Consider the following 22,371-nt stretch of genomic DNA (forward strand, 5'->3'; position numbering starts at 1 on the left):
CTAGCAGCACAAGACGCACGTGTTTTATTGTTGGTTTTAAAGTCGCGTGTCGAGTTGATAAATCATGCGGCGTAGTCACAGCTGCCACATTGCATCAGTTTCAGCCGAGCAGCGGGAGGCTCGCCGAATCACAAACTCACAGCCCAATTACCCAAAGAAGAAGACGACGGATTATTATTGTTCGGAATCATTTTTTGGGTGAAATGACAAAACAGTGGCAGTCTGAGCACTGCGGACCGTGACTGGAATGACTCCAATGACCCAATTAGAGACATTTGAATAAGATTTCTGACACCAGTAATGAATCTGCAGCATGTTAAATCTCGAGGTGACGTTTTCTGTAAAACTCTCAGCGTTCCAGGGTGAAACTCGAGCCAAATGTGACGCCGGTATCAACAAATGAAACCTGCAATAATAACGATAATAAAAGCAGATCTGATGTATCTCTTTGAGTGTGTGGGGGTTTTGTGTTTGTGTTGTCTCGCCCGGGTTTGTGTGCAACAGCTTCCACCTTCCAGCATCCTTCCCCTCCGATCCCGGCGTGTGGCTTCTTGTCGAACTCGCGTCTCCTCGCAGCCTACCGTGCCGGGTTCCCTCGGCAACCGCGCAAACACGTTAATCACAGAGATCGTGACGCGAGATAACACGCGAGGAAAGAAGGTTTATATAAATCAAGTTAAAAAAAAGAAGAGAATCAATTTATCAAAATGTCTTTATTTGACTGGGATTATTACGCTTGTGTATTTACAGACGTCGAGGCAAATATTGGAATTTGGTGCTGTAATGTTTCATGATTAACTGCCTCGAGGTGAAAATACGAACACACAACCAAAACACAGCTCAGGTATTAGAAAAAGACTTTAGATGAGAAACAGTTCTGAGCTGTTTTGAAGATTAATTTAGCAGCACTTCAACAACAATCACATCCCAAAGCTTTAGTTTCTTTAATCATGCAACAGATAGTGAAGCGTCGCTTTGCTGAACCATCACGTGACGTCTCTCTTCAGCAGGGAGGTGAGTGTTCAGGCAGGTCATGTTGGGAGACAAATTAAATCCTGATAAACACATTTATGTTTATTTTTCTCCCATTTTTCCTTCTGGTGAAATTCTACTGTCTTATTTTACATACACACAATCATGTCAACGGTTCCCGCTGCTGTCTTCATCCTCTCATTCTTCCTCTAATCCATGATTAGTGAAATTCTTTTGAGTTAATTGCCTGTTAATTGTGAAAATGGAGAGACACCAGAGTCCAGGCTGGGTTAAACCTTTCAGGTTCGGGCCGGCGGTCCCGTTTGGGGCGTCTGTGTTTAAATGTGAGCAGCACAGAATCGGATTTATCTGTCGCTGCTCGGCCTGTCGTCCTGAAACCGACCATCTTTGGGTCCCTGGCTGGTAGATCGGTGCAACTCTAGTAAAAATTAGGTTGTGCCACACTTAGATATATCATACAATCACAGGAACAAATCTAAAAGCTAAGCTAATATATTAGTTATTAGTTCTTGTTATCCTAACACTTTTATTTTGAGGGTAATTCATTAACCATAAAAGGGACAAAACACACAGTTAACACAGTTAAAGATCGATCTCATTGGTTGCACCTGTTTTTCTGATTTCTTCTGATATTGCGATAATATCGTTATCGATTATCGTTTGGCCACGATAATCCTGCAGCGACAAAAAATCTGATATTATGACGGCCGTAATACTGAAGCAGGGTCTGGGGTTATTTTCTTTTTCAGGTTAGGGCAACAACACCTAGAAATAAATGCGCATGTCTCGCTGACGAAGCACGTTAGCTCCATCGTAACTCTTTCTGAGCGGCTCAGTTATTTTGCGTTACATCCTCGGTAAGAGCGATAATCTCTCCCGAGGTGTCAGCATGTATATTTTCATATATCACAGTATGTCATCATGTGTTATTGCTTATTTAACAACCATTGTCTTGGCATAAACACTGTGTATTCTCACTATCCTCCCTCTCTGTAAACATATGCTAACTGCTCGCCGGATAACACGGCCAAATTTACCATCGTCTTTACTCTCTGGCAGCGTCGGCAAGGAGCAGCAGGTCGCGTCTTCGGGGGGAGGGAATCACTCACAGGCCTTTATTGTATGTCACAATCTTACAGTCCGTGGCCGCGGCGATCTCCGGCTCCAGCTCGTTCACACTGATCTGTGGGAACGAGAAAGGTCAGGAGGGAAATATGTGAAACACTCGGCCCAAGCTGTCAGATACAACAACGCACACACGCCGCATATACATCATCTTTATCATGAGCCGCCACGTAAAGATTCGAAGCGGTTTCATTTGTAACTAAATAATTCCTAAAAGCTTTAAATGTTCCACATTTACTGCTAATGTGCAAAAAGAGCCAATTTGGCAGATTAAAGTCTAATTTGAGGTTTCGCATCTCCTAATATTTGAACGGGAGACAGATGGCTGCTGGAGTCGGAGGCAGAATCCTAATCAGACGTCTTGGTAGGTGTGAAATGGGGAAGTGGGACAAATTGAGTAGGCGGGGGGTCCGGGGGAACAGGGCATTCAAGTTGCTTTTTGGGGAGTTCGTTTTTTTTTTTTTTTTTTCCTTCATCTGCTATTCTTGCGAAAGTGTAAAAAAAGGACTTGTGAGAGGAAAAACAGGCCCCTCCGCAGAACCGGGAGGCGTCTTTTTCACAGGACTGTTGGCGGCACATATGTCTGAAGTTTTTTGCCATATGGCTGTCGGAGCTATTTCCAGCGGTAATTAAATCCTAAACATTTTAAAGCCAGAGAACGGTTGGCTTGTGTCAGCGAGTCATTTGGCAGAGGGAAGACAAAGAAAGATGGAGAGACGCGAGCGAAAAAACAAAATCGGGCTGATTAATGAGCAGGATGACACATACGGAGGTAATAAGGCTAAAGTTAGATGTCAGCCCGCTAGCCTGGATGGCATCAAGTGAATGAAGGCAGCAGTGGTTCCGGGCAGATCCTTAACAGAACAGGTTAAGTCTCAGAGGGCTACGCCTCATTAGGAGGGAGCGACTCTGTGAAGCTCAATGGGGAACGGTAAAGAGGTCAGAAGACGGCGGTCATCAACATCAGTCACCGAGACTGAGTCATGGCAGACCTGAGCCAGGGAGAGATCTAATAACGGTCCGGGTGAGGGTGGTAACACTTTGTATTAAGCATTGACTGGTTGCTTATTAGCGCACAATAATGACTCTTAATTAGTCTTTATAAAGCGTGACCGTGTTGTACAACAAACGGGCCGTGCACGATCCGATATCGGTGCGTTTGGGGTTGTTTCTGGACCAGAGATCTTTACGATTCAAGTGAAAAGACCGTCAAAATAATAAGTAAGCAACATGGGAGATGTTATTATCGGTGACTCGTATTCAACGTTGGGAAAAGGGTTTATTTCAACCCCAGACCGTGTTTTTACCAACATAACCAGGTAAATAATTATGAAGCTCAAGTAAAAACACCAACAAGAGTCGCACAACTATGATGAAAAAACATTACCGTAAATTCCGGACTATAAGCCGCTACTTTTTTCCCCGCGCTTTGAACCCTGCGGCCTATAATATGACGCGGCTAATCTATAGATTTTTACGGGCTAACGGCCTCCAGGGGGCGCTCTAGCAGGAAGCGCAAGAGCGAGACAGACAGGTGGAAGAGATAATGCGCCGAGGAAGACGCTAGTTTGTGTTTTGAACAGTCATTTTGCGCATCATGCACGCACCCTCGATCTGGCTGTCAAAGAAGGAAATAGAGCTGCTGCACGGAAGCTTGAGAGACGTTTGAGATGGCGGCGTGAAGAACTGACTCAATGCAAAAAGACGGCAAAAGCTTTCAGAGGTGATTAAAGCAGATGGCCCGAACTTGAAAACGTTCTTGAAGACTGGGTGAACACACAGAGAGCAGACGTGGACACCTGCGGTTTATAGTCAGGTGCGGCCTTTATATGTACACATTTTTTTTTAACTTAAAAATGAGGTGGTGCAGCTTATATTCAGGTGCGCTCTATAGTCCGGAATTTGTGGTAATTATGATTTTCTAGCCTTTGCTTGGTGAATCTAAGTGACGGATTCTGAGTTGGAAAGACTTGATCCAAACTTATTTGGACATTAATTACACTTTTGAGTTGTTACGTACAAATAGACGACATGTGAAGTGTAATTAAGGATGAATGAAACTCATGTTTATTGAAGGTTTATTTCAGGGTGGCGTACCTGTGACATCTGTGGGAAGAGACTGATGGCGAGAGGCAGAGCCAGTCCGAAGGCGGCAAGGACGACCAGGCTGTGGACGGGCAGGACGAGCCGCCGATGTCTCTGCAGGAGAGGAAGCCTGGAGGGACGCAGATGAGACGGGACGCTGTAAATTTATTGATCTTACAGTTACGGCACAGATATGTTTCGTGGTGTCGCCACTGGAGATGTTTTTTATCATTTTTTCGTAAGACTTGTCAGGAAACCGAGGCAGTTAATAAGTGAGAAATGAACGATGCTCTGTGGTTGACGCAGTGAGGGAACCTTGTGTCTTGAATCTAAAGATCAAATTCAAGAACTTTCCAGGCATAATCCCTTCAAATCGGCATAGTTTGAGACGCGGATCAACGCAACAACACCAAGAATTCAAAACTACAATTTGTCTTTTTGCACAAAACAAATTCAGGCACTTTCACTGACCAGTGGCTATTCTGAAAAACCCAACCCTCTTTATCTTTTGCCCCCAAGTTCAAAACCCTTCAAGGGCCCCTGGGAACCTTCAATTTAATATATTGAATATTGATGATTTATCAACTCCACGAAACTCTTCTGTTTTATCCCTTACAAATGTATTGAAACTGCTTAAAAAAACGGTGTTGCCATTAACTGCAAAAGCTGCATTTTTCTCTCCAAACCAAACAGACTTTTTTTTTTTTAAGGATCCATCTCCACAAATATATTCTCCCGTCTCAGCCCGCGTTCCTCCTCCCTCGGCGCTGCCCTCTGTAGGATAATCCCCTCTTCAGTGTGTGGGACAGCGAACTCAGCAGGAGCTTGAGAACGAGCCGCTCCAGCTCTCCTCCACCAGCGACGCCTCTCCCCCTAACGAGGAGAGCTACTGCCTAATGAGGGAGCTCATTAACACATATGGCTGCCATGGTTTAATTAGGCTACACACACACATAATACACACACACACACACACATCCGAGAAGTGGATTACAAAGAGGGGAAAGTCAATGGGAGAAAAAGTTGCGAGGTATGTGCGACGTGAGTGATGAAGGAAGGTTTGGGCACGCGTTTAAGTTTGAAAACCTCCAAATCAGCTGAAAAACTCCAAAATTAATGACACCACTTCAGGCAAATTCTGGCCCGCATTGGATAAACTGGCTGGCGGCCATGTTCCAGAGGCGAGGTCCGACCAGGTTTAACTGTTTACGTGAACCGGTGACACCGTGACTGAGCCTCCCTGTCGACCAATTAATAGAATATCCCCGCTGACTTGTGTTGTGTCAGATACAACTCGACGCCGCTGAATGACTCTGACAACACATTTCATTTCTAGGAGAAGTATTAGCTGTGGGATTCACTTGTATATATAATATAATATAATGCATAATCATACGGTGGCCCGGAGAGTCAAAACACAACATCACTCCACAAAACACAACGACATTAAACAAAACATGACATTTAAAAAGTCCCCAAATTTCCATTAAATCGCACAAAACACAACATTTCTGAATTTTATGAAACTGTGTTATATAGTAGTAATAATATATAATCTCTTATGGAACAACCATATGAATATTAACTGAAAAACATAATGTCATATTCAAAAAATACATTTTAACATGTACATATATTTAACAGTACATGCGAATATATTGTCATTTTGACTCAAGAATATATTACAAAATATAATTAATGTACATTTTGATAATACATCAGCAAAAAACTATTAGTTACAATATATCTTACATTATTTGTATATATACATTAGGAAAATATATGGTAATAAGTTTAAGTAAACTGTAAATAACTGCAATAGACTGCAATAATTGGTATATTTGTCAATAGATACAGAATATATAATTTGATAGATTTAATAATACATATTTCATTATAGAAAGATTACATTACATATTCTTTACGATAACCATCCATAATAAACAGTCAATCTATCGTTAATTCAACTTTATTCATCAGTTATTGCACTGTTAACAAATAAGTGCCTTAAAAACATATTAACTAACTATTAAACAAAGTTTATTTAGCTATAAATCAACCGTTCATCAATGGTGGTTATTAAGCGTTACAGGATGACACTGATCTCAAACATGAGCCTGTGTGAACGCGTCACGTCAGTGTAAAAGGTACTTACAAGGTGAAAATATTGTCATAACACATTTTAATTGACACCAATCAAGGAAAATAGCTAGAACGCCAGAATATCAGATCTTTATATATGGAAAACATATTTCCGTTACGTAAGCGGTTCCCCGAATGTGAGTATACGAAGAAAACAAACGTCAGAGATGATGCTTTCTGACCTTTTGTTCGGCTGTGTTTCTCTTCCTGCAGAGCCGGCTGTACTGTGTACACAGACGCATGTGAGGGGGAATAATTAAAGTGTAAAGCAGGTTTCTAATTATTGCACTAAACAAACACCTCATGAAGGAGGTGGGGGTGATTATGAAGATACAATAAAAGTCAGGAGGCGTCTCTTTGTCAGCAGCCGAAGAAGAAGAAGAAGAAGAAGAAGAAGAAGAAGAAGAAGAAGCTATTGTTTAAATGCTGCAGCTTCAGTCTTTTTCTACAGTTAATATTTCAAGAGTTCTGCATCACTGTTTTGCTGTGAAGCTCCACGAAGGACCACGAAACTTGACTCAGCTCTCCACTGGCAGCGGTGTGAGGAGATAATGACTAAATATTCATTTCTGGCTGAACTTGAGAGCCTGAAACATGAGCTGAAACACGGATACTAGGCTCCAAATCTGAAACTGAAGCGGAAGATGTAGATGTAAAGACGCAAAGAACAATAAATATGTTCTGAACACACTTACAGGTCTGTTTCGTCTCGTAGCTACTGAAGCACATGCAGGACAGAACCTGCTGTCAGGGACCCGACTCTACTCTCAGCAGTGTCATCCATCACCGAGGGGCCGCCGGGGAGCCCGTCTCTGTCCCCTTGTTTTCGCTCTATTGAGTGCCAGTGAAGGCGAGCTGACATGCAGAATAGCTGAGCCCTCCTCACCTGCAGCCCACAGTCCCTCCCTCCCTCATTCAGTCATTCAAGCTGCCAGGAATCCCAAACACACCTGGGCAGCCGGCCTCGCTGCCTGAGCCCGCCCGCTCGGAGCGGTCGGGACAAGTGCTGTCAGGGATTTACAAAGATGGCCGCATTCCTCGGCGCACCGCAGGCGCAGCCGGGGCCATCGATCACGGGACGTCCGTATAAACACGTTGCATCATTAAGACATCATTACAGTCATATCACACAGCGCCGAATCTCTGCGGCGGAGACGGGTCACCGGCTATGAAAGCGGAATGAAGAATGAAGACATCTGAGACTCCGTGTGTATGAAAATATTAATCTTTGTGACGTTAATTCACTTTGATGTGTCATTTAGTCAGGGGTCGTGTGCATTTCTGATTTAATCCAACTTGTGTTACAGCAGAACACTAAAGCCTCCATCGCTTTCATTACAGGGATCACATTTTTAATCTCTTCTCCGACAATGATTCAACATTTAAAGGGCAAAAACGCCTTTAGTGATGTGTTTCATATGTGTGAAGCAGCAGCAGAGACGTCACGATCTGAAGCAGGCACAGAAAGAAATTGGGAGGAAGAAGAAAAGGGGCAGTACCAATCGAAACTTCTGCAGAAAATAAAAGAGTTTAGGGACGACAAGTGCCTCCAAGCTGCAATGAAAAGCTTGATCGTTTACTAGCTACAGTCGAAACTGAGCGTCTCTAACTTTGGTTATCGATTAATTGTACAATTCCACAGGAACGGCCATATTCTCAAATTATAAGTCTGGGGAAGTAGAAGAAGTGCCAGCGTAGCCAAACCCACACAAATGCCAAAGGTGGATGAGTCGCCAGCGCTGCGTGTTCGAATGTGAGCTGTCTTACTTTCACCTTTATTTTCTAAATGTTTCGTCTCTTTGTCGAAACAAAACAAGCCTATTAGGATTGAGAAAACTGAGCAATTCATCAAAAGAAATGTAAAAATGTAGTCTCTTACTTTTCCAGCGCGGTCATGATCAGGGGGGGAAGCACCAGAATCGGCATGGGAAGGACCATTCTGGTCAAAGCCGTCTCTAAAAGTGCCTGACGGGAGAAAAATCAACCGTTTTGTTTGCGGTCATCGATTGAATCCATCGCATCAGTCAATAAGGCAACAAAACTGCTCCTGAAGAATATTAACATACATACATGCCTGGCTGCCACTTTGGACGTTCCCACCACGTTCCCGTTGTCGTCGAGCACGCTGACGCCCTCCGACAGCTCCGAGTGTCTCATGAGCACCACGTTGCAGACGTTTGCACTCGCTGCGGAGACGAGAGAAGGAGTTCGTAAAAATCAAAGCGTCTGACCTCTAGGAATTTCACTCTTCTATTTATAATTTCACAAATTATATTTCCAGTCTCCGAGCTTAAGATCAGGCAGCTTGTGTGGAGCCATCGGAGCAGGAATGGGTTCGGTTCCTTGCTCAAGGGCACTGCGGAAGATGCTGTGAGGATGAATGATTACTGAGCGGCCGACTGAGCCGTCAGACGGACTGACCTGGAAGGTTATTATAAACTGGAGGGGATTCACAGGTAATCTTTTACTAGAGAATGCTTTCAGATTTCAAGTTTTGCATTTTCTGTTAATCTACTACTTTGGAGATCATGACAAAATGTTCCGGTGCAGGACAAACTGTCCACATTGCATGTTGTCCTCAAGATGAATTAATAACTCTGGTGATCCCTCTTCTTCTAACTTCACACAGCACGTTGGTTTATGACCAAATTCCTGCACAACTGACGGGTTTAGCGGTAATTAGCGGACGTTAGTCTGCTGTTTCTAGCTACAAAAGGATGTTATTATTTAACAGAAAGCTCTCTCTCTGTCAGAAGTGTCTCCATGCAGTTGTCAGACACTTAGAATAACAACCTTTGACAGTCGGAGTTGCCCCAAAGGATTACGCTGCAGCAACCGCAGCTGTGTCACAGCTCAATATTAAGGTCCTTGTAATATGTGTTAAATAGCTGATGAGCCCCTTTAAGATGCTTATTGGAATTAATAAGATTGTATAAGCATCATACACGGATCTATTGTAAGATTATAGGACATTTACGGCCTGTAATAAACAAATACTGAGCACTGTGTGTGTGTGTGCGTGTGCGTGTGCGTGTGCGTGTGTGTGTGTGTGTGTGTGTGTGTGTGTGTGTGTGTGTGTGTGTGCGCGCGTCGGACACCGTAACCAGGGTGACAGATGGGTCGACAAACAGCAGCGTTGTCGCCCCCTGTGATTTATTCACGAGAGCCAAAAATGAACACAAATGTATGTTAATGCAGACAGACCTTTCTCCTTGACTCTAATAGGAATAAGAAAAAAACTCATTTTGGAGAGTTTAGTGGTGTCGCCGCGAGCCTTTTTAATTTAAGACAACAGCGTTCAGAGTTATCTGCAACCAGGAGCTGCAGGGCGGACAGGTCGCTTTGTGAGGGGAATTCAATTGACTGAGCAAATAGATCTTTTTACCTACAAGGGATTTTCTTTTTCTTTTTTTCGTTTTTAATCCAGACCAATTAACAAGAGGGACAGATAGTGGCAGGGAATAACAAAAAATAAAAAAAAAAAAACTACGGCAAACAGATCAAACTGTCAAAAGAAAAATGCAATCATAGATTGAATTTCATAATTACTTTGACGCTTTTAAACAATTTAATCATAAATCCGCGAGGCTAAACGCTGAAATATTTGGCTGTAATGTGCAATTATTTGAAATAATTACATTCATGTACATTCTAATTGTCCTCTAATAACTGGTGGCGCACCCGCCGAAATGCAATCCAAGAACTTTTCCACGTAATTACTTCCCTAAATATCACAAATAGAGACAAATATTTTCAAAACACAACAAATTAATTATCCAGTACATTTCTGGCGGCGCGTCTTTTTTTCCCTCCCCTCCGGTTAAAGTTCTTCGCAATCTAATTGAATGACGGCGGCCGCCCGCTTGATTAGGTTATTACAAATAAATCTAGCCTTAAGTAAGCAAACAAAATCAAGCGGGTGAAAACTCAAACAGCACTTTGCTTTCGCCCCGCTTCAATTAGACATTTTAATTACCTTTTATATGAGGCCGAGCAAAAACAACAACAGCAACCACAATGAACAAACAGAAATCAGGTAAATGAGGCCTTGACATAGACGCCACTTTGGGGGTAATTATCCAATTTGTTTGCGGCAGCAGAGTTCTAACGAGCAGCCAATTACCAGGCAAAGGCTGCGCTGTAGAAACCTGTTGATTTAATTGAAAGAACCGCCATGGTGAGAGAGGGGGAGGGGGGAGGGGGGGGAGGGGGAGGGAGGGGGGGCAGGCAAACAATTTAATTATGAGCCAGCAGCCCCGGGGCATTCTGGGACACGGGTCTATACCCCTGGGTGTGACTGTGTGTTTTGCGGGAGAGTGGCACGAAAATCAGCTTTGTCTGACAAAGAGAGCGGCCAACACGTCTGCGACCCTGCAGAGGGAAACGGACCGAGCGACGCAAATCGCTCAGCTGTGGCTTTGGCTCGCATACAGAGACTTGTAATGATCACAGAGCGGCTCTTTACTGACAGACACTGAGGAGAACAATGACTTTGTATTCACTGTATGTGGAGAGTTATATTAGCTGTTTATTCTTTTAAATCCTGTGCATCATGAAAATGGAACGAGCAGCGAGGAGAACGACATTTGTTGGTGGCTACGTGTCATTTTCTTTAAATAACATGTATCACACTTTAGCCAATGTGTTGACAAACCGGATGCATGAACATGGATCATTATTATTCGTCCCCAGAGGATTAAACTTGACCCTGACCTTTGACCCTTGTTCAAGATGAAATACCTCAAAGCTAATACCCCCAATTCTCATCATGTTGTTAACTACAATATTATAGCACTGCACAGATAGCATGCTAAACATTAGCATGTGTCACTAATTAACACAAACACTACATGATGAACTCTTAAAGGTCCAGTGCGTAGGATTAAGGAGCATCTTCTGGCAATCATAATTATGTTTTCATGAGCTTGTCCTCCACAGTCAGCCATGTTTCTACAGGAGCCCAGAACGGACAAACCAAACGCTTACAATATTTCTTAATTTGGAATAAATCGGAATATTAGGCTTCATGTGAACTTCGCGAGCGGCTCTAAGGAAAGTGGGCGGCATCATTTGGCCGCAATCTGCAACCTCACTGCTAGATGCCAACGAGTCCTTCACACTGGACCTTTAATCTAAGGGCCACTTACTCAGTTTGTAATCATTAAACCGCTGTTGGAGTCTGTGAGACGAGACTGAAAGCTCCAAAAGAAATTTGTCAATAGACCTTGTCGATAACGCATACAAAAATGTAAATAAATGAAAAAACAAAACAGACGTCTTAAATTTCTACTAAAATCTCCCAGGGTTACTTAAAATCTGGAGAAGTTATTCGTCCCAAACCAAAACTAAATAGTTTAAACTAATTTGGTTTAAAAGGCTGTTTAAGTAGAGACCTGGAGACCTAATCCCTGCTGCCGTGAGCCGTCTGAACTCACCCACTGCTGGGAAGGGGATGAACCTCTGCACCAAAAGCCTGGTCGTCGGGCTGAAGCGGCTGGCTCTACGGATTAACACGTTCAACCCGACCTGGAGGGGAAAACCACATGATCACACCATACAGACAATCAACAACTGAGGATTAGATTTGAATTAATGCTTGAATAAATGTGTTTTTGGAAGCTTGAAGCACGGACATAAGGATATGGTCTGATCGGGAGGAAAGTGACGCACGTTTTCTAAATACTGAGCTGTATTTTATCACACACTGGAAGGCTGGAGTCAGAAGTCTACGTGCTCTCAGATAACACACCGCCGGCCTCTGGCTGTCCCCCGGCCCGGCGGGGGGTCGTCACCAGAGCGTACGTCTAATTGGAGAGCTCCTAACCCCCTCCCCGCCCGCCGTTCCGCCCTCCAGGCACCCCGCGAGTTTTTTCTGTGCTCGCTGCCGTCACCGAGCCTGAGGGCAGCAGCCGGATGAACGCCCAGTGGGACCAGTAATTGGCTCGGTTTGAGCCCTGTTGTCCGCACTGTGTCAGGCAGGTGTGTGAACCTGCATTACAGCCTTTACAGACATTTGAGGCCTTTGGTGACATTAAAGGTAAAAAGAAAGGTTTAACTCATAAGAGTATTGTGACAATATATGCTGATATTCCCCCGTCTTTTGGAATTTGGCCATTTTCCTGTCAAAACAATTTAAAGCACTGGGTGTTTTGGATTCCTGTCAGGGTGGAAAAGCATCTCAAACCACCGTGAAACCTTTGAGCTCCGCGTTGAAGCCCAGATTAACAGTATTTGTACTGGGTTAAAGAAGGAATCTTATACCACGACTCAACAAACAACTCAAAACAAACACATCATGACTGCGGGTTCTACAGTCTTCAGGAGTCACAGCGTTTGTTCAACTCACAGCGATGGAGACCGCGCTGGTCACCGCTCCGAGGTACCCCTGGACGAATTTGGACGCTGGAGCCGGCTAAAGCGACAAAATCAGAGACATTACTACATGAAACTACTGTTAACGTACACTATGAATGGGACTGATTTACTGACCTTGGAGGCGTTGCGGTTGCAGTAGTTGACACAGGCGTTGTGACTCTGGTTTAACCACTGCAGAGGGAGAGACGTGTTCGTTAATCTGCAGATACACCTGATGCATTCATCTGTGATCACAGGTGCTACATTTAGCATTGTTATGTGCACGTCTGATTAAGTTTGTGTCAGAAAATTCTGGAAAAAGACGTTTTTATTTTATTGCAGACATGAGATGATGATTTAGACTACGACAGCCTTTGTCTCGCACGAGCAGTATTAGTTTATTTCAATGAGAACAACATCCTGCATGAGTTTCTGGTACAAATAATATATGTTTTTATGGTATCATCCATGTAAAATGTGTCAATTTACATACTCATGATAAAGGGAAATCCTAATTGGGTGGCTTATTGATAGTTCTCTTACTCTTCTGGTCAAAAACTTTGATCTGAAGCTCGGTTCTGAGGCTGTTCAGCAAATAGGTTTCTTTAAATCGGAATAATAGCAACTTCTGATTAATGCATACCAACTCCAGGTTTAAGCACCACCCACTCCGTGTATGAACAAAGATACAGATAATCCGGTCGATCAGCGGCATATAAATGGTGTTTGTCCCTAGTGGATATTATCATTATCATATAATTGCATTAGTGTTAATCAATAACTCTTTCCAGTGGCGTTATCCTCAGAATGTTGAATACTTTGACGTTTGCTGACAGGATTTGCTGAAAATTGTCAGACTGTGTGCTGGAAACGCTGCAGAAATGTTATTTAAAGCACGTTGTCTTTTTATAAATTAATGGCCTGAACTAAAACTGAAAAGAGGTCAGCCTGAGTTTTACAGGTGGAGAAGTTGGATGTTTACCTGCCAGAAGATGGTCGACACCAGCGTCTGATTTGGGAGAAGGAGGCCGACAACCTGCGCGAAGAGAACGACGCTTGAACAATCTGCTCGAGGTTCAAATTGAATTTAAAACACCGTGATATATACGTGAATATGCAGATGTAACACTGAAATCTTACCACCGGTGTGCCAAATGGGATGAAACCTGTTAGAGACAGTCCGTAATATCACTGTTTTAACTCATTACTGTTTGATTTTAGGTTATTTTATTACTTTAAATACGTCATATTGGTCAGAATATATTACATTTCCGGTGTCTCTTGACCGGACCGAAACTACTCGTGTTTGCGTTCTTCAGACGGCCGAGAGAACTCCTCGATCACCGTGGGAGAGAGGTTTTAATCAGCGCCCAGCTGAGTGTGACCTTTCTCCAGACAACCTGAAGAGCCCCGTTGAGCCGTGACAGTTCCCAGGATGAACGACGACGCCTCCATGTTGGACCACATAACAAGCCCCCACTCCCCCCACCTCCCCCACCCCCCGAGGGCATCCACACCAAGCTACTGTACCTGACATCCGAAAGGGCATGAGGATCTTCTCCCCCGTGTCAGGGTGGATGATGGCCTGTAATAGGAGCGTAATGATTAGAATCAGGCCGATGATGAGGGCTGAAAGATTCGGTGAGTTCAGGTCGAGAGAAAGTTTCGCGCTGGGGCTGAAAACTGAAGGAAAGTTTGGACGAATCAACTGTCGAAGCGCTGACGGCGGTCTGAAGGCCTGGGAGAAAACCTTCCGATCTTGGCTGTGTTATTTCCCACGTTTCTGTTGTGTCTTTCATACGTACGCAGGGAGAAACGACAGAGCTCTGTCGGTGCAGTACCCTCTCTGCCGTAAGATAAAGACTGATGGGAATCTCTTCCCCTCTTTTGCTTCAGCAGTGAGGAGATCTGCCGATTGGAGAGGAACGGAAGGAATCTCGCTTCTTCAACTTGTGAAGGATGAGGGCGCTGTCAAGTCTACATGGAGGGTACAGCGTAGACCTGGTCCTTAGTCTTAGTCCTAGTCTACGACTGTAAACACTAAAAATTGTTTTAGTCATGAACATTTAATGCTTCTCACTTCTTAAATGTGAAGATTTACTGCTTTCCTTTGTCATATTCTGCAGTGACTGAGAAGTTTGGGAGCTTTTGACTAAAAGATAATCGTGAAAATGAACTGCAGATTACATGCTAATGAATATGATCATGAGTTGTAGCGAGGGCTGTCACAATATCAGATCTTCGTTTATCGTGTCCAAACAAAATCACGATAACAAAATTATTGCGATATCTGCAGGCGTTTTGAAATAAAAGTGGCATTTATTGTGCGTTTTCTCTTTTTTTGCTGAATAAATTACCATCAAAATACGAGAATAATGAGGTGAAGAGAGAATCTTTAACTATTACTTTAACAAAAATAGGACATTTGGTGACTTTTAACGTTTTTTTCCAAATGTGAAAACATATTCTGAAGTAAGAAAAAGGGGCGAGGGCCAAGTGATTAAGTGCATTTTGAACATGCTGTTGATCAATTTCAGAAAAACTATTAAAAAGAGCACAGAACTGAGCTCTACCTCACAGCTAATTCATTAAATAATGTATTAATTCATTAAAATAATTAGATTCTCGTAAAGCTGGTGTCTAAATAAAACTTTAAGTAAAGCTGCGTTTCCATATGTCTGTTAATAGTCTGACCGGCTGCACCTGCAGTTCAGTGACAGTCAGACGTCTTCTGAAGCTGCTAATTAGCACCGGCGTCTGTTTTTTCTTTTTTTCCATTTTCCTGCTTCACCGTCTTCCTCATGTGACCGTTAAAGCTTTAAATGTTGCGTTCTACTGTTTCGCCCGCTCTCTCTCGGATGTTTGTCGTGTCAACAGGTGAGGTGTCGAGCTGAAGTGTGAAGACTTGTTTGCCGGCTCATGACATCGTGCCACAACAAACCAGAGACGACAAAGATAGTGATCGGAGAGCGACGAGAGAGGGAAGCATCTTACCTGCTTTATTTTTTGAGCTCGCCACAGCTGTAAAGACAAACAACAAATGGAGAAGAACGTGTCACGTAACCACTTTAATTATAAGTAATGTAGAAACACAATCCTTTGTTATTTATTGGTTTATCAACCAGGGACAGTGAGCTTATAACAGCTCTGCTTCTGTCCTTTTTGTCAGTTAAATACATGAAATGTAAAAACAAAAAATGGGGCGTTTGAACATCTACCAAGGAGATATTTGGATATTTTTACATCCTCGCTCTAAATACTCCACAAACACCTGTTTCATTCTCCCCCTTCTGACGACCAATCAACACAACCTGAATGGTGTTGCTTCTCAAAAACCAACACTCGGAGAACAAAACAAAGAGTCTGAGCGTTTACGACACTCGTCAACGCAAAACACCTCCCTCTCTGTCACCACACGGTCTCACTTGCCGAGTTTACCTGAGCGTCCGTCACTCCTGCAGGCAGAGTTCCCTGCTTGAAGCGGCGCAGCAGCTCCACGCTCTCCTGCAGCCGCTTCTGATCGGACACAGCGGATTAAAAAAGTCAGACAGATGTGAAGTCAGGTCAGGACACTGTTCCCTCAGGAGTCTCAGAGCTCAGAGATGTTTTGTTCTCCTCCACTATGCGGCTCAATGTGCGATAATTGTGTTTCACTGAAACTTTCATGCTGATTTCCAGTTGACAAATGAGTTTCCTAAAAGGTAATGAGAGCAGCTTTCTGGGGTGTGATCATTGTCTAATGCCGAGCAAAATACAACGACGTGCTCCAATTTGTTCTAATGAGCTGCCATCTGTGTGTGCATGTGTGTGCGTGTGTGTGTGTGTGTGTTACTCTCGCTGAGATGGAGTCAGGTGTGTACTTTTTCCCAGTGCGCGCACGAGGTTGTGTGTGCATGTGATCATACGCAAAAAAAAAAAAAAGAAAAAATCCCAGCCGTCCCAGTTCCACTCTCATCATTAGGGGGCAAGTCGAGGCTACGCCTGGCTCAGCAGGATGCAAGGTGTGTGTGTGTGTGTGTGTGTGTGTGTGTGTGTGTGTGTGTGTGTGTGTCCTCCCCTCACAGCTGCCCCACACGTCCACACCTCATCACATCCCAGGAGCTACTGCCGCTATTACTGTCACCAAAGAGCCCGCTAACAGCTTCATTACCCAGAGCAGCAGAGCTCTGATGAGTCCATGAGCAGAATCACCACAACACGGCCGAGACGAGGGGAAGTGTGACGACGGGCGGACCGGCCCAGAGTTTAGAGAGAAACGGTTCTGTGACCCGATAAGGTCAGAGATTTGTTCCCTGCGAAGCCCTTATTATCAATAATAAATCCTTTTTAATAAGTGAAAATACAGTGAAAATACAGAATTCAATGCTTGTTGTGTTTCCTTCCTTTGTTTCTTTCTTCTTTATTAAATGCTACTGTAATAATGTCATATAATGTGACATTATTCTGCTGCTTTGACCTTAAAATACTTGATTACATCTTGGTTTACAGCCTCTCTCACTGTCTAAACTACACAGATTACAAAATGGTCCAGTTTAGCTGTTATCGAATCAGATTAAGACTCAGAAACAAAAACATCAGGTGTATTTATATGGCTGCCATCTCTGACTGAGTACAATCTGACGTGGATAAAGGTCGACCGCTGGGTCTTGGCGGAGGTTTGCACTCTACTTTGCGGCATTCTAGTTGTGATATGAGATTATACGTGAAATATATTATACATACTGTTGGTTTATCATTACCATTATCTATCTTTACCTGCTCGGTCATTATCTTCACCTCACTGATCGTTATTCATCGAAAGTCTGATTGTGTTCTTGTTTTCTGAGGAGATTTAAAGGGATATTCCGGTGTAAATTTAATCCATGGTCTAAATCACCGTGAAACTGTGTTACACTCCCTCTCGAGAGATCGAGTTAGCAGACCGCTAATTCACGGAGTTTTATCAACCTCAGAAACGACCGCACGACAACAATACACTGCAGTAAATGGATCCAAATATACACCGCCACCAAAAAGCCACAAATAATGCTCAGAACAGCACCAAACTTCAGCAACAGTACAAATAGGGTCTCAGCACATAGTCCGGGGCATCTAACCTCCGCTAGCTTAGCTGGATTTCTATTGTGAAGCTAAAAACAGAGTTCAACTCTCCTCCATCAGCTTCCAGGTCGGGGAAGTCCCGACGCGACGATTACCGAGTGCGGTTAGAAATGCTCAATTCCGTTCTTTTCCCTGTCCGCTCTCGATAATAACTGTTATAAACTGGCAGGTAAGACACACATGAACTTTGATTGCTTTTCCATGGAGTCATAATCATACATTTTCATCCATGAGCCGCGGAACTCTACTGCACTCGGTAATCGACTCGTCGGGACTTCCCGTCAACAGGAAGCTGCTGCAGAAGAGTGGTAAATTTAGTCAGCTTTTCAGTAGAAATCCAGCTAAGCTAGCGGAGGTTAGATGCCCCGGACTATGTGCTGAGACCCTATTTGTACTGTTGCTGAAGTTTGGTGCTGTTCTGAGCATTATTTGTGGCTTTTTGGTGGTGGTTTATATTTGGATCTATTTACTGCAGTGTATTGTTGTCGTGCGGTTGTTTCTGAGGTTGATAAAACTCAGTAAATTAGCGGTCTGCTTACTTGATCTCTCGAGAGGGAGTCTAACACAGTTTCACGGTGCTTTAGATTAAATTTACACCGGAATATCCCTTTAAACACGTTGAGAGTCAGATTGTGTATCACATGTGGCCTGAAAATGACTGTAATACTATTCTAAGGCCATGTTGCCGAGCCTGAGACCAAAGGCCTGCAGTAACTCATGATGCCTGCGTACCTCCGTCACAAAGAGCGTGCTGGGGTCGATCACATCCAGGAAGTGCCTGAACCGGCCCAAAAACGTGCTCTGAGAAGACAAGAGAAGAAGAAATCACATCATACCACAGTTGAAATGCGTCCTCTGATCTTTTAAAGTGTCCCTGTTTTAATGTGTCATCGCCGGAACACCTGAGTCGGGATGAGAATACAGAATACAGGTCAAATACGTCTAATCACGCTCAAACACAGGGAGTCAAATGTGGATCCTGGACTGTTTCTTTATGCAGAGAGAGGCACGGAGAGATTCCAGCTGTCACCCAGTAAACAGCGATATTACAGCCCGCCAGCTGTTTCCACACGCCAGGTGGAGTCTCCTCATTAATACCCCCTCACAAACTGTTTCCTATCTGCATCTTTTAGGGACCCCGGATCCACTCACACCATCCCAGCAATTACTCTCTGTAATGACTGTGCCAGAAATACCTTCTTTTTTTTTTTGTTTTCTTCTCCTCGATCATTTCTTCATAACCGAGCAGATTGAAGGATATAATTTTTCGTGGAGACGCGGCCCTGAGAAGCCACCCGTCCCTCCTCTAACTTCGGCTTAATTACACTAACTGCTAATTTGGATGAAAATCTGGTATGTGACTCACTGCTGCGCCTTGTGACTTCCTGAACATATGGATGTCTGGTGAAAACACGGCGCAGGGGGATAGTTGGTTTTTTTTTTCTTAAATCTGTTAGATTCAATTATTCATCAGCGTCAGTTTAACTTGACCGCTGTGAGGAGAGGGGGACGCACCTCACCTGCACTGCACGGCAAACAGCGGCTTCACTGGTGCTGTATCTTCTTCTGCGACCTGGTTTTGACCCAATCACCCTTCTGGAAATATTGTTACTACGTTTTTTGGTCACATAACCTTCATATTTGTTTGTAAATCACTGAAAATCAAAGTCAAATTCCTTGCACACTAAGATGAGACTGACTAGATTTCAAGCAGCTGTGGCTCAGGTGGAAGAGCCGGCGTCTTGTTAACGGAAGGTTGTTGGTTCGATTCCCCTGGTCCTTGGGCTCCTTGCATGGCAGCCACCGCCAACAGTGTGTGAATATATAACTTACTGCAAGTGGCTTTGAACAGAAGTGTCTGCAAAATGCCTTAAAGTGAATCCACAAATGTCTGGTCAGGTGGAGAGGAAGGAGAAGATGTTGTCGAATGGAACTAAGTACATTTACTCAAGTAAATAAAGTCATAAGGGTAACACTTTACTCGTGTATTTCCTTTTTTATGCATCTCTATTCCACCTCATCTCTCAGGCATAATGGTCATTTTTACACCACTGCATTTAAGTTACTTTTCAGATTGCAACTTATTTGGATGCTCCACTTTAAAGCTAAATTCAAAAAATAAATAAAAAACCCCCTCTTGGATTACTTCCTGAAGCAGGTCACATGACACCTCCTGTAAACACACTGATGTTGACCTACTGCACAGTTAACTGTTAACAAGGCAGACCGAGAAGAAGCTGCAGCTACAAACTCTGCTTCACATGTCTGCATGTTCTCACAGGTCACATGTCACAGCTCCCTGCAGTAAACTTCCTGTTATTGACTTTAAAAAATAAAAGTACCTGGTCGAAACGAGAGCTGCCATGCTGGAATGTAGGATATTCAGACATGCTGCTGCAGACACACACACACACTTCTGTCCCCGAGAATAAGACGTGCGTTCAACCAACACTGCGTGGTCAGCTGGCTGGACTCTGGCAGGCAGTGTGCATTCTGGGTAATGTAGTTATCTCCTGCTCTGCTCGGTGCAACCTCTGAGAAGCTGACTACACTTCCCAGGAGAACATGCGTTGTTTTCACTGCTTTAGGAAGGAAGTTAAGGGGGAAAGGAGTTGTGTTTCGGTAGAAGGACGACAGAGAAAAGAAAAAAAGAGACATTTTTAGTTGTAATGTTGTCTGTGGGAGCAGCGAGGGAAGCTGCTGGAGTTTGAAGAATGAGTTTAGAGAGTATAATATAGCCCCCTGGTGGTGGTTTGGGATTAAAGTCAGGAGCAGTGAAATGTGCAGGGGTTGGACAAAATAACATGAACACCCTCATATTCATTAAAACTCAAATAACAGTCAGGAATATTATTCTGCCACTTTATAGCTCCACTCCACTTCATTTATCTGACTTTAGTTACTTTGCAGATTTAGTTTAAATAATGCAAAATATGATCAATAGATAAATGGTGATGTGGTGACTGTGACTTCTCTCGATAAGACAAGATAAATTCCCCTTGCTCGTGGATCATTGTTCTTTTTTGTCATTATTATTATTATTATTATTATTATTATTATTATTATTATTATTATTAACATTCATCAGTCATGGAATGTAACTAAATACATTTACTCAAGTAAAGTAAGTAAATTTGCCGGCTCTTGTATTTTTCTTTATACTTCTGCTCCACTAGAGGTGAATATACTTTATTCTTTTTACTCTATTACATTTATTTGTTTACTTTAGTTACTAGTTACTTTGCAGGTTCAGTTTAACAATGAAAAGAATATAATCAATAAATAAATGATGATGTAATATTATCAGTGATGGAAACAACTTTTTATTCAAGTAATATTTGTTTGGGTGGCTTTCACTTTAATATTTTTAACACAGTATCTTATAAAACAAACACATATTATAGATTAAGATAAAACTTTATTGATCCTCGAGGGAAAAGCCGCCCAGCAGATATGAAGGAGAACTTTTAAACAGATTTTTATCCCAATACTTTTGCACTTACTTATTACTTTTGTCGTTATTCTCCTGACTCCGACCTGCAGTGTGAAGTATATAAGGTGATTCCAGTATTTTTAGACTTATATATATTTAACCTGACAAAAAAGCACACGTGAATGTCTCCCGCCACGTTGGCACCCTCTCACGTGAGAAATTCCCTTGTTCGACTGATTTTCAGATTGATCACATGTGCTATGTAAGGCATCGAGTGTGAAAACGGAAACGTAACAATTAATGCTACAGGTGCATCGTTTACACGTCGTGCAGACGTGGTTTGAAGGCATTTCACGTGTAAATAACAGAATCCGCTGCTGCATTTCTCCAGCAGGATGTGATATGTGCAGGATGTGATATGTGCAGGATGTGATGCGTGCAGGATGTGGGCTTAAAAAACAATAAATATAATGTGAAAAGTTGTAAAAATGTAGGGGGTTTGAATGTGCTGGACATGAGCTCAAGACATCAGGGTGACTAAAGTCCTGACTACAGATCTGCTCGCAGTATTGTGAGTGTCTTTAAAACTCGTGTGCTCGTTTGTTTAATGAAGACGATGTTGAAATTTGATTCAGTGTGAGCGCGTACTTTTTTAAAATTGTTGAGTTGCCCCCCAGTCAAAAGACACCAACGGGAACGGATTTTAATTGGATCTCGACCCATTTGAATAGGTGTCATCACAGCAATTCTCACATAATTACTGTCAGTATTGTGACAGTTACGCCTGTGAAAGCATCAGATTAATTCAACACATGCTATACTTAATAAGTTGATTTTTTGTTGTTATTAATCAATATCTTCATAAGTGATATTATCTGAGGAGTTAAACATCAGTAGAGTTCAGCTGTTGCAGCATTTTATCTGAACTGTTCTAGACCAAAGAATTAAGTAATAAAAAGGTGTAAATATCACAAACACTGACATAGAAATCACCCAAAACCAGCAGCTTATTTAGTTTTATGATTAAGTAAATGTTTGATCATCTATATTTTTGTATTTTACCAACTTTAAATTAAAAACAAATCCTGAAAGCAACCATAAAAACCGTGCACAAACACACGCCCAAAGAAAAGATTTAC

The 22,371-nt window shown here is 42.8% G+C and overlaps 1 protein-coding gene across 2 annotated transcripts; it reads right to left on the reverse strand.

Moving 5' to 3' along the window:
• Window positions 1–694: 694 nt before the first annotated feature.
• sfxn5a (sideroflexin 5a) lies at window positions 695–20,261 on the reverse strand. 2 transcript variants are annotated; one of them, XR_003980994.1, is made up of 15 exons: window positions 20,142–20,261; window positions 18,532–18,600; window positions 16,138–16,215; window positions 15,694–15,720; window positions 14,230–14,284; window positions 13,840–13,865; window positions 13,682–13,735; window positions 12,835–12,891; window positions 12,692–12,757; window positions 11,781–11,871; window positions 8,416–8,531; window positions 8,225–8,310; window positions 4,216–4,333; window positions 2,031–2,176; window positions 695–1,001 (listed from the first exon to the last, which is right to left on the reverse strand). XR_003980994.1 is itself a non-coding variant. In XM_030392406.1 (14 exons), exons 1-14 carry the CDS (start codon window positions 20,187–20,189, stop codon window positions 2,099–2,101), a joined length of 969 nt encoding a protein of 322 aa, XP_030248266.1. In that variant the 5' UTR covers window positions 20,190–20,261; the 3' UTR covers window positions 695–2,098. The 2 variants fall into 2 exon arrangements, 1 of the variants encoding a protein (XP_030248266.1); XM_030392406.1 differs by having other exon boundaries at window positions 695–2,176.
• Between the last annotated feature and the right edge of the window lie 2,110 nt (window positions 20,262–22,371).

Source organism: Sparus aurata, chromosome 16 (assembly GCF_900880675.1).
Source record: "Sparus aurata chromosome 16, fSpaAur1.1, whole genome shotgun sequence".
Classification (NCBI taxonomy): Eukaryota; Metazoa; Chordata; class Actinopteri; order Spariformes; family Sparidae; genus Sparus; species Sparus aurata.